Below are 16,816 nucleotides of genomic sequence, written 5' to 3'. Positions count from 1 at the left end.
AGCATAATCACAGAACCCGCGGAATAGCAGAAAATTATGACCCACAGCATTACTGAACGTCACCATGTTTTACGGTGGGATACTACAATTCATGAGCACGGTATAATAAGCTTCTTTGGGCTTCCGCCATACACAAACACAGCGTGTTGTTGAAAATAGAGTAAAAAAAGAATCATATATTACTCATTTCCAATCATCAACGATCTACTCTGTATGTTCTCAACGCCAATTTCGTCCCGTTAAAGCGTTATTGTATATGTGTAGTATACAGTAACGGTCATCGGTGATTGGCGGTGATCGATGGTTTGAAAATTGCAGCCCGAACGCGTATGCAACTCGCATTGGACTGTGCTTGTTTGAATAGAGTATTTCGGATGCTGGTTGAGATCAGCAGTTACTCATGCGGCATTCGTTCTGTGGTCTTTGGTGATAATACTCTTCGATTGCTGTAACAGATGCCTCTTCTCCATCCACGATTTCTGTTTGCCGCTGTTATGTTACCATTAGTTCTGTAGGCCGTTATCACTTTTAATACATGGACAATAAATAGAGTAGACCGAAAAAATGTAAAATGTATTTAACAAGTCGTAATACAGCGGGAAATTTGCGGTTTGGGGAGACTGAAAAGTAATAGAAATAGAAATAAAATCGGTTTATATCTTCCCGTCGCGTATGTGCTCTAAAGTTTAAGAAAACTTGGAAAAATTCACATTTTTACGATAATTTTTAACATTTTTAAATTAGACTCTTCCCAAATGTAAAGTTCAATTTCTATGTATTAGAACCACAAAAGATTAATGTTAAAATGTTATTTAAATGCGTTATCATCTTCCGGTCGCGCATTGTCTTCAAAGTTAATAAAAGTTCGAAACAAAGTTTACAAATAAAGGCAGATCAGTTCAAGGAAATAAAATACTAACAACTGACATTCCCCCTATCCCCTCTGTATTGAACACAAGTTTAAATGTTTAAAAACAAATTATTTTAGACGTTTATAAACATTTTCAACGAACTTAGAAAGTTCGTTACTGAATTCTCTATGTCTGTCTGTCTGTCTGTCTGTCTGTTTGTTATTTGCGATTTTTTCAATTTTGAACCCTGCATTCGATAGAACATAAAAACTATTTGAGAAAGTGATTAAATTTTTTGGCGTCACTCTTACCAATCCCGAGATATTGGCCAAAAAATGGCCGATTTCCAGATATTTAAGGAGGCATATCTCTGGAACCATAAGTTATAGAGGGATGATATTGGTGTTGATCAGTACCTAAAAGGATGGTAAATATTTTGGTATCAAATAGTAACCGGTGGCCACTGTCCAACTGGTCACTGGTTTGGCCAATGGCCACCAATTAATATCGGCACCAAAATGTTTACCATTCTCTGAGGTATTGATTACACCAATATCATCTCTCTATGACTTACTGTTCCCGTGATATTGGCCAAACAATAGTTCCGATTTCAGAGATTTAAGGAGCCATATTACGGGAACCGTAAGTCACAGAGAGATGATGTTGGTGTTGAACAATACCTAAAAGGATGGTGAACACTTTGGTACCAAATAACCGGTGGCCACTGATTAACTGTCTGCTAGCCAACTGGCCACCGTTCCCCAGATATTGGCTAAAAAATTCGAATTTCAGGAGATTTAAGCAGCCATATTTCGGGAACTGTAAGTCATAGAGAGATGATATTTTGCGAATTTTTGCGAGAAAGAGAACAAGGTGCGGATAAAAAGATGTACATGTAGAAACAATCACAGTTATTCTTCCCGCTCCATCTCTCCATTCTTTTAAAGTTCGTTCTGGCAATGCTGTTGGAGCATTCTCAACTGGTTTATTAATGGAACTTATGCACAGAACTTAGTTTTGTCAATAAAAAGTCTGTTTATTAACATTACTAATGGTCTAAAATAATATGTTTTTAAACATTTAAACTTGTGTTCAATACAGAGGGGAAAATATAGGTTAGTAGTATTTTATTTCCTTAAACCGATCTCCCTTTATTTGTAAATTTTGTTTACAACTTCTTTTAACTTTGCGCGACTAGGAGATGTTGATTAAACGTTATTTTCTGTGATTCTAATAATAAGAATTTCAGCTATTACATTCTGGAAGAAACTAATTTAAAAATATTAAAAATTATCTTAAAAATGTGAATTTTTCCAAATTTCCTTAAATTTTAGAGCATATACGCGACCGGAAGATATAAACCGATTTTATTTTTTTTTTTTTTTCCCTCCAAATTAGTCTCCCCAATTCGCAACTTTTCTGCGGTATTAAAACTTGGAAATAAACATTTTGTATATTTTTTGGCCCACTTTAATACCCAATACACTGGCTACCTTAAGCACACTTGGTCCAAGTAACAGCGCGTCCAGAATTTGGCCTTTTCGAAATTCAAAGAGGTCTCCCATTTTGATTCACCATTACCTTCCCACTTCATCATTCCCCTCCGTACTACTCCGTCTGACGTACTGCAGACAATCACCTAATACACAAATAGCTTCCAAGCACTGCACAAGGGTACTGATTATTACCGCCTCACACACATTAAATGTTAAAAACCTTAGGTGTTTTTATTATTTTATAACTATACAAACACAGTAAAAGAAAAATACTTGCCTCGAAGATTATCGTTATTTAGATTTTGGATATTTAGAATAAAATTAGATTTTACAGAAGTTGAGGAATAAATCTAGAAAAGTCGTTGCTTTCGTTACTTTGATAAACTGTTATATATCGTTGAAACTATAGTATGAACGGAATTTCTGATTGTAGTACTTCTAAAACTTATAAAGTGCCGTGAAATAATTATAGTTCTCAAGAGGATTTTAGCCCAAGGAGACTACTTAATGATATTCTAAACGAGGTGATATCTTGTAAGCGCTCATCATTTTTGTTTTCTGATTGATACTCATGTGATTGGGATCTATTAAGCTGTATGTATCCGTCTCATATAATGTTAACACTGGAAAGAGACGTTAAGGTCCAACTAATCAACAGTTAATTGGGGAATGGTTTTCAAGTAGCTATAAAATCAAAAGTGATGTCTTATTCAGTTTTGTTTTGTGTATAATCAATGTTTTGTATATGGAAGTTGCTGGAGAGAATTGTACACTGTATAAATTTTCCTTTTTTTTTCCTTTCTTTCAGGCTTTGTCTTCAATATTTCCACAGAATTTCCTAGGTGAGGATATCCTTACTCATTTAATGTCTTTTCTTTCAATGTCAGATGATATAGCTGTGTCGGCGTTGTCAATTCTAAGCTCCGTTGGAAATTACAAACCTATTGGTAAGTATTTACAAGACCATGATTTCTCCTATAGTGAAATACTTTTCGCCTATTTGGCCAATGGCCTGTCCTACACATCTTTCCAAGCTATCAAGCCAGACAATTCTCACCTTCTTTGTAGCCATCGTTCGTCACAGAGTTGCGGAGCTACGTCGGTCAAGTAATGAAACTATGATGAGAACACTCTATGTAGTATAATACACTACTGGTCTTTTTTTTTTTTTAAGTTTTGTTTGTACATAAAATAGCAAATGGAATAGAAAATAGCAAACTGTCACTCTCTATTTCCGACACTTGCTTTCAGAGTATCCATTCTCACATGGAATACGATTCTATTCTGTGTTCGAAAAACTAGATTTGCAGTAGTCCAAATGTCGCTCACGCACAGCCTTCCTACTGACTTCAACAAACTTCTGAAGAAAGCTTTCGATCCGCATTGTACAAGATTGAGATGTAAATATTGGTTAATGTTTTTGTTGATATTCTGTTATTTTATGCATTGTTACATGTTTCAGTAAGAAATTTCCAATATCTATATCTGGAACTATAAATATAAGTAAATAAGTTACTAACCAATCTTTTGGACAGAATTTCTACGACATCAAGGAAGCATTACAAACACATTTTCACAAGTGCGAACTATTTTCCCCAGCAGACACTAAAATGTTCTAGTTTTGAGTTTCGTTTTCCGAATAGTATAAGATGCAGTCACAAGTAAAATGTGCATACTGACTCCTACATACTCTTTTTATGTAACTTGAGAAATACATTGGCAAGTGTATTTGTCATCTTCGACGGAGTTGTACGATGGAGTTATACCATATTAAATTGGCTTCAGTTAGATAAATCGTTGTTAAGTTATTGAGAAATTCACATTGGCGACGTATTCACTTTTGGTGGCGACTGTAGAATTTGGAAGCCGTCAACTGAACATAATATTCTACCATATGAAGAGCTGAACTGACGCATGATCACAAATATTAAATTCCGGGAGTTAAATAGATATATTGACGTATACCAAAGTTCTATCGAAATGCACTTTTTCTTTCTTCAGTTTTAAAGAAGATAGTCTTCTGTATTGTCAGATAATGGAATATACGTACTATCGACGTGTGCAAATATTACATGAAATTAGCGTGTTCGGTGAGTGTAAAAATATTACTTATAAAGTGTCCTGTTTAATTAGTGCATATATTTATCAACACTCTTGTCTACTGTATATATATCTCATATTAAGCAGTAGAACCACGTATCACATAGCCAGGGCCAGATTTACCACCAGCCCACCGGGCCTAATGGCGCAGCGTTCTTAGGGGCACTCATTGGATGAAAATTCAATAACTAAGACGAAGAACTTACAAAAATTAAATAATAATAATAATAATAATAATAATGGTTAGTCAGAGTAAACGCACTTCACGTAATAATTCTTTTAATAAAATTATTGGCTTCAATGATTGGTGGTCAAAGTTGAGTGGAATTTGCGCAGCGCGCCCTCCTATTCATGATATACTTGCTATCATTATATCAAAATTTATTAAAATTTGTACAAAAATGTTGAAACAAAATTATACATGAAATAAATTTATTTTCTGTTGTGTTGAAATTTCGTACCGTCCTTCGCATATACTGTAACTTCCACATTTTCATTAATACCTCAGTTTTCGTAATATATTATTGCTTTTTTGTGCTTTCCTTAACAAAGCAGTGTAGTAATGAATAACTATTTACAATTTTCGAGGAAAAATAAAGCAAAATAAGAAAATTATAAGCAAAAAATCTTCACTCTTATGAAACCTTAGTCTGTCAAATAATTACGCGAAGAGAGTATCCTTGAGGAAGTTAGAAGGAAAATGACTCGACACAGTGCACAGGAATTAGAAACACTCACAAAAATAAATATGTAAAGTGTAAAGATCAGAAGATGAAGCTATGTATTTCTGCGTTGAATATGCAATTCACACTTCATGCGCAGTTCTAATATGGAAAATTAATCAAGATCTTCAGTTAAAATTAATGAAATAGGGAGGACTATTTAAAACTTCAAGTGTGAACCTGCGCTTGGAGCGATATATTAGCAGTATTACAACGTATCCTTTCATAAGTTGTCTCGGTGGTTAAGCGGGTTAAGTAGTGCTCTTGAAATTCTAGAATCGAAGGGCGGCAGTTCGAATCTGCCTGCGGGAAGTTTTTTCTTTCAATATATGGAAACATTTCTTTAAGTATGAAGTTCAGTTTTGAAGTGCTTGAAAACACAAAATCAGATGAACTATCACGTTTCAAAACTCAGTCACATTTATTCACCCTGTTGATCATTTATATACGAAGACGCTAAAATGGGGAACGTTAACATTGTTATAATGTGAACAGATTTCTGATTTGAATACCAACCTTGAACCACACGTCCAAAATTAAAATTATTCATGTTCTTGATACCGATTGCAATATACAGGTTTATATGTAGAGGGAAAGAGATTGAGAGTGTGTATGTGTGAGAGAGAAAACATATATACTTGTATTTTTAGTTTAAAATGTTATTGTAATTCATAATCTGGATTTTTATAAAGCGATTTGAACAATCATATAGAAAATGTATACTGCATAAAATTGAATTAAATTGCAATTCCAGTTATATCGAAATACTGTACTTGTGTACTTGTTTTGTGCTTTATATCATAAGTATTAGTTGCGTGTAAGACAAAGTTATCTACAAATTGAACCTAATTAAGAAATCGATATAGTTCCTACAAGAACAAGTTTATGAAAATGAAGTGTATAATAATGGTTGTATTTGAAACAGAGTTTGCGCAATGGTATAAGTATTTACCCCACCATCCTTGCAGTAGTGTGCAGTTAGAACTGTCAATCTCATCATTTTACTAGTTTCGCTTTACTGTTCTTAGAATTTGGTATAACATTATGAAACATTCAACAATTGATCTGGCAGTGATAAGAAGTCAAATTTCACATATTTAACATATTTAGTAACACTAGATTCCATGCTCGCTCCCAGCGTTGAACGTTACAAAAGATTTGTAACCCTCTTTAAAATGTAAACCCACCTCTCTTATAGCCTCAGTGTTCAGGGACGTTAATCTCTAAAGTAACTATTACCTTAGTCAAGTGATTACCACGATGATTTTAAAATTGAACGTCCCAACTTCGATTCTTCACTTCTTCCTTGAAACTGTTAATTTTTGTGAAACTAATATAGTAAACGCATGCAGTAAAACTACGGATGAATGTACAGTGTGTCCAATATACAATGCAACCCGGATTTTGGGATAGTAGAACTTTTGAACATGAGGCGATACACAAATAATGGTTATACCAAAATGAGCTTTGTTCATGCATATATTTTTAAACTAAGAAGCAACGATTGAAATACACTAGGAACCACACAGTGTTGCCAGATATAACTGAAGGTGTAAATAATTTTTTTTTTCAAAACATTTAAATTGACTCATAACTCATACGTATGGATGTTTTGTCGTTAATTTTTAATTTGTTTAGTTGAAGTGCCTTGTAAGCAGAAAAAAATATTTTTTCATTTCCACCGATAACTAATCGGATGAGACCTCTGTAAGGGAGAACTAGGGAAATCATAGTTTTCATAAATTAACACTCTGAATTGGCAACACTGCTGATGTTTCAGTGCATCAAAAGATGTGTTAAGAATCTGTATACATTACGCAATTCCTGAAAACAATGAACAAGTAACTTTGAAATTATCATGATAAAACATTTACTTACATGCACCCGGCAACGCTGCTACTATCACGAAACGAAAAAAATGAAATGAAATCTTTAAGTTTTACGTCCCACGATTATGCTGGTTAGGCTAAAGGAGACGGTGAAGATGAGAAATGAATGAAATGGTGGAATGAAGAAAGTGGGAGGAAGCGGGAGAACCCCGAGAAAACCCACGAGCACGGTGTTTATCCAGTACGAAGTCCACACGGCGCGAGCTGGGATCGAACCAGGGACCCCAAGCACCGGAGGTGAACGCTCTGCCACTGAACCACCGCGCCCCCTATTACTAAACGAGTTATCAGCTCTACAGCGATGCCGGAAGTGCCCCCTGTTTTGTTTCAAACACTGATCCACAGGGTTCACACGTTTCACCATGTTGGCAGCAACTTTACGAAGAGTAGAAGCGTTAATGTTCTCAGTGGCACTGCGAATGTTCGTTTCCAGGTCTTGTATAGTTAAAGAATTGTTCTTGTATACCTCTTGCTTTAACTAGCCCCATAGAAATGAATAATAAGGTTGCCAAGTGCATGTAAGTAAAATTTTATCATGATAATTTCAAAGTATCTTTTTCGTTGTTTTCAGGAATTGCATAATGTAGACAGATCCTTAACACACCTTTTGATGCACTGAAACATCAGCAGTGTTGCCAATTCAGAATGTTAATTTTTGAAAACTAGATTTCCCTAGTTCCCCCTTACAGAGGCCTCATCCGATTAGTTATCAGTGGAAATGAAAAATTCTTTTTTCTGCTCCGTAGTTTACAAGCTACTTCAACTAAACAAACTAAAAATTAACGACAGTTATCAGTAATACGTATGAGTTATGATTCAATTTACATGTTAAGAAAAAAGATTTACACATTCGGTTACATCTGACAACACTGTGTATTTCCTAGTGTACTTCAATCGTTGCTTCGTAGTTTAAAAATATATGCATGAACAAGGCTTCATTTTGGTATAACCATTATTTGTATATCGCTTCAGGTTCAAACATTCTACTATCCCAAACTTCGAGTTGCATTGTATATTGGGCACCCTATATATTGATATTTGATTTAATTTAATTTAGTTTTCTCTCCATGTCAAACCATGCTCGATATAATCAGTTTTCGGGAACTAAAGTTCTATTTCTTCTCATGATAATTGTAATCTACAATACAGATTGAAGTAATAGTATTGGCCTGAACTGCTTTGTTACACACTTATCGTCTCTATGCTGCAGTTATATCTAATTTGGACTTAAATATTGATTAGAAAGTAAAAGCTCACTATCTCCAACTGATATATTTAATGTATCTGACTGATAGTACTGGTATAACTAATATATTTAACTGAAGATCTCATCCCTCCTAGTAATTAACAAACTATTTGCAAGTTTATTTATATTTCCAGTTGTTCGAATAGCATGAGCCAGCTCGATTGCTGTTGCTTTCTAGTTTCGGTACTGGAACCTTTTACTCGTTTGATACGTAAACCATTATACTAATTTCCCATTCGCGTATACCTTAAGGAAAAAACTATTTGAATGGTATGAAGAAAATTGGATGATTTACTAAAGCGTTTTTATTTTTATTTTAATATGAAAATGTCCAGAAAATGGATGATTTGCTTGCAATTCAGTTGTCTATACTGCGAGCTCTTGATAATAGTTTATTATTATATTAGGTAAAATATTATTGGGAAGAACTAAATTCAATAAGAAAATGGAGTGAAATATTTCAGTTTAACGTCCAACTTTTACGCCCTTTAGGCGGGAAGGTTCTAGAATGCTGGTCCGCACATATAGGTGAAGATGGGTTGGTAGTCAGTTTGGTTCCTTTCTTTATTTACCAAATGCCAATACACAAGTCATATAGTAATGCTGAGCGAGCGAGAGCGAGTGAAGGCGGGTTAGTAACCATTTTGATTGCTTTCTTTGTCACGACTCAATTCGTATGCGGACCAGTGTTCTACCCCTTTTTGCTAACAAGCAACGTACAGAACAAGGCCCAATCAGATCCGACTCAAACTTCGCCCAGAGAACATATAATAGAAAAGAAGAAAAAGTGCCAAATTAGAGCTGCCTCCATCCAGAAACACCGGAGATATGCTCCGCAGCATAACGCACCACGCGACAATATGATATAAGGTAAACGTCGCAAGATACCCGTTTATGTCGGAAACGGAAAGGATGGGCAGCACCAGGATATCAAGATATTTGATATGCTATAACACTGACTTGGCGGCCATCTTGGATATAGCGTAATGTATTGAAATGAGAAGCGGGGTGTATGATATATCAATGTAAGGTAAAATGCAAAAGGAAAACCAATGATGTAACCGCGAAAAACATATGTATGATGGTATGGACGGGACGAAGTGTAGAAGACTTGGGCAAAACAAACGTGTATTCGAAGTGCAGAATAATATGGCAAGACTCCACCATAAATGGTACACTACAAGTAATTGCAACAGTGTCTGTGCATGGAAGTGCATCCGCCTTGACAGATTATGCCTTGCGAGGATATTGGGATTCCGTTTGGAACAGTGAAAACCACAATTGCAACCCGCGATACGATCACTCGTTTGGAGACTACATAATCTACAAAGGACTAAATCTTATGGAACAGCAATTCGGCACCTCACTCCGGAGTGTAGGACATATCATCTTGGATTAGTGATCAAAAGCGCGACCTACCTGTGATTGAATCCCACTCCTGGACACCGTTTTGTACGTTTCTTGTTCAATTTTCTTGTTGTTTCGTGTGAACAAGAGACATTTCGGCCCACGTTTGTTTAAACAACACTATCTGAAACAAAGTGCGTACGGATGGGAAAGGCCAGCCCTGTTCTAGCTTACATTTCTTTACGAATATATCTTTTCCTTTGCACGGTTTGCTACACTGTTTCACGACGGTCCCAAACAGTCACAATATCAGAGAAAGGCACCAATATCCTCGGAAGGCATAATCTGTCAAGGCGGATGCACTTCCATGCACAGACACTGTTGCAGTTACTTGTCGCGTACCATTTATCGTGGGGTCTTGCCCTATTATTCTACCCTTCGAATACACGTTTGTTTTGCCCGAGTCTTCTACACCTCGTCCCGTCCATACCATTAAACATATGTTTTTCGCGGTTACATCATTGGTTTTCCTTTTGCGTTTTACCTTACATTGATATATCATACACCCCGCTTCTCATTTCAATACCCTACGCTATATCCAAGATGGCGGCTTTCAAGATGGCCGCCAAGTCAGTGTTATAGCATATCAAATATCTTGATATCCTGGTGCTGCCCATCCTTTCCGTTTCCAACATAAATTGGTATCTTGCGATGTTTACCTTATATCATATTGTCGCGTGGTGCGTTATGTTGCGTAGCATATCTCCGGTTTTTCTGGATGGGGGCAGCTCCAATTTGGCATTTTTTCTTCTTTTCTATTATGTGCTCTCTGGGCGAAGTTTGAGTCGGATCTGATCGTGCCCTGTTCTGTACATTGCATGTAAGGGAGAAGATGATTAAAGTAAGAATAATGGTATAAGAATTGGTGGAATGAGAAAGTGGGAAGAAACGGGAATACTTCGAGAAAACCCACGGACACGATGTTGTTCATCACAAGCTTACCTGGCCGGGATCGAAACAGAGACCCCACGCACCAGAGGTCAGCGTTCTACCAGTGAGCCTCCGTGCTCCATAAATTTTATAAGAAAGATAAGTAGTAGGCCCTATACAATTGAATATTGTATGTAAGAAACTTAATGTCCATAAAACGTCTTTCTCTTGAAGCTTTTGTAATTAATATTGGAAATCGTCCGATGCTTTGTAATATGTGCCAAAGAAATAAATGCATATTTTTCGCAGGATAGTATCGTCTACCCCTTGCTGCTATTGATGGTATAAAAATAATGTTGAGTTGATTTTGAATTTAACGTCCCTTTCAGCACCGAGGCTATATGAGACTTGGATCTACTGATTAACGTGGAATCCGAACCACATGAGCTCACACTGAGAATCGAACCGGGTCTCTTACATCAAACGTGGGTATGCTAACCGCTTAGTCACGAAGGAACTCGGTATTTAAATAGAATACTACACATTACCCTATATCACTTCACCAACAGATTTTACTTTCTGATCAGTTAAAATAGTATTTATGGACACGGTAGCGAAAAATGTATTTGTTTCTGCATGCACTGTACGAAAAATGAGTAAACACAGTAAAAACGAATCCTTTGCCTCTCTCGAATAAACCACTCAATGTATTACAAGTATATATCTACGCTTGGAGCATTTCTAGTAGAACTTAAAACACGATAGCTTTATAACTTGCGTGTATGGTCAAGTAATCCTACCCGCTGGTCTAATAGCTAGCACGTGCATCTGTGGTGTAAGAGGTCCCGGTTTCGATTCCTGGTGAAATTTTTGGAATTTTGTTGCTAGTTAACATGGAACATTGCAAGTTTTACAACTGATTTGAAGATTTCTAAACTTAACGCGTCCTATCATATATGGGACGATTCAGAAACTTTAAGACGCCTTTTCTCCGCTATTTCTGGCTATTGTGCTCTCCCAGTTTGTATCTACTATTAACATTTTAAATGTGCACTACTACCTCGCAAAATATGGCCCCGAAGTTCACTTATCAAAGTCTGTTTTCCCCGTATGAGATACGTTCGGTGAATCAGTAAACTTAAAAATAAGAAAAGTGTAATTAGCGAGGTGCTTGAAATTACATTATTGATGAGTGACGGTTCGGTCCCCATCTCCGATTTTCTTTCAGTATGAGAATATTTGAGTTTTTCTAAATATAAAGTTATACTTTGAACATTTGAAGTGGTTATAAAAACAAAATCAGGTAAACTGTCAGCTTTCAAACATCTGCCACTTTTATTCACAATCCGTTTGTATATGAGGATGACGCTATGGAAATGCTACTACTAAGATTGAAATAGATTTCTAAATTAATATCAAATTGAAAAAAAAAAAGTCCAATATAAGAATTCATGTTTCTTCTGTACGCGTATATGTATATACTTTGCTTTTGTTTAAAATAGTTATTGTAATTCATAATTTATTACAGATGTCATATACATATATATATAAATATGTCAGAAAATATGTATTATGTCTGTTAAGAATTTAAAATTATAATCAGAATACATGTAACATTTTCAAGTCGATTCCAGTTTTTACAATAATTATTAATCTAATTTGACGCGTGTTCTCCTTATGCCTGGTTAAAGTGTTCTATCTGAGGTAAAAAATTTCTTCAAGTTTATGGGAAGAAGGGAAGGAACTCAAAATACTGACAGCATTGCCTTTTTGTATGCTATGCTTATACGTTGCAGTAAAAATTGATAGCTTCTCGGGGTCTCCTGTTTTTGCTGTCAAACTTGCTCCTAGTTCCTTCAAAAAATCAGTTGCTTCTTTGCTGAAGACACCTGTTGTTTCGGTAGCAAAGGCTATAAAATGATGGTCTTCTTTAAGTTTAGAGTATTTTGAGTGTTTGCGTGAACAAGCCGCTTCCGCTGCACTCCCTGCTTTTATACTTGTGGATTGTAGATAAGATGGAGCAAACGTATCCATACATGTGACATCCCAGACTAAACTTAGACCCTTTTTCCACGGAATTAATGTTATTCCGTCTGGCCGTTTACCATCGTTCCTGAACATTCCTGGAGGTTCTAATATACTCGGAAAGTCGATGCTTGCAAGAGTTCTTTTGATTATGTTGTTTAATTCGCTATGACGTGCAAATCTCCCTCCACTTTTGTTGCAGCTCAAAGCATGAAGACCTTTCTTGTCCATCTTGTTGCAGGTGCAAATAAATTCATGGCAGATATTCAGGCCTAAGCGCAAACCTATGCAGATTTTTAAAAAGTTGTCATCCAAGAATGTTCCTATGTTTATAGATGGGGTTGACTGAAGCCATGCTCCTGATTCCTTCTCTCTTAAAGCTTTGATGCGTGCACTTTCAATGTTGTTTTCAACGACTATTTCGTTTTCGATTACCTCATTTACAATAATTTGATCCCATTGTTTCTGTGACTCTTTTAAAACCGGGGTTTTTCCATCGTAAATGCCTTTCCAAGTTTCCAAAGCCTCTGCCAAGTGGCTTATTCCCACTTCGTCAACTGGATACTTTATAATTTTGGAAACGAGTGGCAACGCTCCGTGGCAAGAGGAAATGAAGGCTGGAAGGCATATGTCTGAAACCTTTCTTATGCCTAAACCACCGACTCGGATGGGAAGGCTAGCTTGAGTCCATTGCGTTTCGTTGATATTAAAATTTATTGTTGATTGTAACGCTTTCTTCAGTATGTGATCCATTTGTAGAAGTCTGGAGGGATTGACTCATGTTGGAACTGTTCGGAGAAAGTAGGTTTGTTTAGGAATACCAAAGCAATTTTTGAGCAAAAAGAAAGCAATGTGGGCTGGTAAACTTTCTAATCGGAAAGATATTCTTTTGAGATCATTCAGGTGTTTCTCGAAATGGTATTCGATTCCTTCTTCGTGTAGTGGTGAACCCAGCAATGAGATATAATTATTTTTCACTATTCGTATTCCGGGTAGTATGTTTGAAAATTCAGATACAATTTTAGGGTCGATTTTTTTTTTTTTTTTTTTTTTTTTTTAATTGAAGAAAAGTTCACATTTTTGTGGGTTTATTTGTAGACCTATTTTCTCTGAATTTGTAATCAACTTCTTTATATCTTCCAACACGGTTTGTGGTGATCCTCCAAGAGTTCCGTCATCAAGGTAGAAGACATTTAGCTCTGAAGAAAGAGAAAGGGCAATTGGATGTGTTGCTAGACTAAATAGCATCGGGCCAGCTGGATCGCCTTGCTGAACTCCTACACATGAGAATATTTTCCTTTCTTTGTGCCAAAAATATGGATAATATTGAGGAATAATTTGTTTAACTTCCTTTAAAATAATGTCACGTTCAACTGAGTTAAAGGCATTTTTGTAATCGATTTTTAGAATGACCTTGTTCGAATTTTTTTTAGCATGTATAAATGTTCGAGTGGCGTGAATGATAGCTTCACTTCCTTTTGGTGTTGCAAATCCCAGTTGATGAGGCTGTAGATACTGAGAACATTGATTGTAGACTGAGGACACTACTAACTTTGATGCCAAACGTCTGAAAACACTGCCGATGGCAATTGGTCTGATTCCCCCGTCCTTCTTCTTTAGGGCGCAGAGGTTAGCTCCAAACAGGTATGGACACACCTCTTGACTTACTCTTCCGTTAAGGATGAGATTCATTAATTTCGTGATCTAACTCAAAAGAAAAGATCCTGCTTCACCGGCAGATCTCGAGATTAAGTCCTTTAGATGTTGAGGGTAAATCCCATCTATCCCAGACGCTGAGCCGGACGCAAAATTATTGATGGCTTTCTGAACCATTTCTTCATTTACGTATACAGATGAATCTTGATTAGATGGGGGTCCGGCATTTCAAGGGCTCTAGATGGAGCCGGGTGCTTGTTCACCAGACAGTGAAATGTTGCTTCATTGGAAGGTGCCAACGTATCATCTGAAGTTAATAATCTTAAGGCGCCTCTTGTATCAAAGTCTGATATTTTAGATATTATTCTTTTAGCCAAATCAAACTTAGGTTTCGGCCTTTTCTGCTTTTTGGCTGTAACAGGAGGTGTTTCGGGCGCATGTGAATCAATGAGGTTATTTTTGATAATGTTTGTGATTGAAGTTGCAGCACGCTTTTTTAGAATTTTAAGACGGTAGAAAGCGAAAATGAAAAGTTTCTTCCAAGTGCTGAGAACGTTTTGATCTACACAATCAACGATGGTTGAGGCAAGTTTGTTTGCTACAGCGCTTCTAGCTCCTCGAGGTATTCTCTTTATTATCCATGTATTAGATTTTAATAATGTTAATTCTTCAGAGAAATCGTTCGAATTATTATTTAGCTCCTCTGTAGAATGTTTCCTCGATTTGTGTATATTTAAACCCTTTCTTGTAGGAAATGTTTTGTTACAGTGAGAGCAATCAAAATATTCGTAATCATTTGGGTCCAGGCCTTTCTGAGATTGTGGAAGGATTTTCGTTGAATTATTTTTCTCCATTTTCCCTATTTTATTTTATAACTATTCAAAAATATATAGAAGCTTTCGGATATCGCATTTCCTGGTTCGCTCTGGATTGGAACCCCTGAAGGTAATTATGGCGGTTTTATATGTTATACTATACAGCGTTTCTTAAAGAATAGATTGTAAATGACGTAAACTATATAGGAGTAGACTTGCAACGAAGCGTACATTCACCTTTAAAATTATCTGTGTATATATATAGTGGCGATCCTTAAGATTAGGTCAACATTGTGATTACTATTATTCGGGATTCTAACACCAACTTCCATCTGATTCAGTTCGGCATACATTTGGCTCGAACTCAAAATACTCTTTATAGGTGGAATCCATATATACAACCACTTGTCGACTCTATATTCATATCAGCCATCTCATACATATCAGACAATATACAAATATACGATACACTACTTCAAGCCTCAACTAACAAAACAAAATACAGTTTTGACGTCATCACAAATAGATCATATTATATGCATTTTATTAACTTAATTGCACTTGTTTAATTTACAGACGAACGCATGCATATATAAGTACGTATTAGATGATCACTTAGCACATCGTAAGGTGATATGAAGTAGTTGAGGAGACCCCAAACTTATTTACTCAGACATAGCTTCCATCTTATTCATATCACAAGAAATACACAGGACACTGATCAATAATAACCATTAACAGGAATATACAAACTTTCTCAAGATTTATCAATCAGTGAACTACACAAATTTAACGTTCTTCACTATGTTCAGTTCGTCGTTATATAATTAATCTTCATAATTTAGTTTTTTTTATATAAAACAATGCGATCAATCATATAGAAAAATTCTGCTTAAAATGAAATTAAATCGCAATCCTAAAAAAATTGCAATAACAATTTTTCCTGTTTCTTTTTTAGAATATTTACATATACATTTACATATACATATACATGTGTATTATCTGATACGTAAAATACAACTATAAATTTAAAATAATTAGGGAATAACTCTATTTAGCTTGCGAACAGAAGTGTACGAAAATAATGGTTGTATTTCAAAAAGATTTTGCGTAGTGGTAAAAATATCCTGCCTCCAAGGGAATAAATATATAAGGATGATGCTATGAAGAACGTGAGAACTATTAGAATGAAAATAGGTTGCTAATATGAATATCAACCTGAAACCAACCGCCTATACCATAGGTAAACATACATGGGCGGATCCACGAATGCATATGGGTTTTATCCCTCTATCCCTTTAGCTCCACGTCCATAGGGTCCGTGTCTCTCTCTCTGTATATCTATTTCCTTCCATCTATCTATCTGTATATATAAAGCATATGCTTGCTTTTTACATGAAAAGTTGCAAGTGTAATTCATAATTCTAGCATTTTACAGAACGTTTCCAATCCGAAATCAAATTCCGTTTCCAAATACTACTGCCCAATATGGACTTGAAAGCAACCCTAGTAATCAATAATAATCAGTTTTTTTAAAAAAATATTTATTATGAATATTCATTTATTATAGCTATATCCTGATATAACCGTGCTAATACAAGATTTCGGATTAAAGAAAGCACGCTATGACTTTAATTGATTTGATTCGGACTTCGGGAGTGGATCTTTAAAATTATGTTTTTCTAATGTATTGTCATGAAAGAATAACGCCAAGGAGCAAATGTGTAGAATTTTTAAAT

The 16,816-nt window shown here is 35.8% G+C and overlaps 1 protein-coding gene across 7 annotated transcripts in view; it reads left to right on the top strand.

Annotated features, from left to right (window-relative positions):
- LOC145674318 (sister chromatid cohesion protein PDS5 homolog B-B-like) overlaps positions 1-16,816 on the top strand; it is a 271,993-nt gene that overhangs the window by 102,678 nt on the left and 152,499 nt on the right. For all 7 annotated transcript variants that reach the window (XM_081744213.1, XM_081744214.1, XM_081744217.1 and 4 more), the window contains one exon: positions 3,156-3,294. In XM_081744213.1, the coding sequence (XP_081600339.1) occupies positions 3,156-3,294 (139 nt within the window). The remainder of the gene's footprint in view (positions 1-3,155; positions 3,295-16,816) is intronic.

The sequence above is a fragment of the Thermobia domestica genome, chromosome 17 (genome assembly GCF_964235325.1).
Source record: "Thermobia domestica chromosome 17, izTheDome1.hap1.1, whole genome shotgun sequence".
Classification (NCBI taxonomy): Eukaryota; Metazoa; Arthropoda; class Insecta; order Zygentoma; family Lepismatidae; genus Thermobia; species Thermobia domestica.
This window is presented reverse-complemented; position numbering and strand designations above follow the sequence as displayed.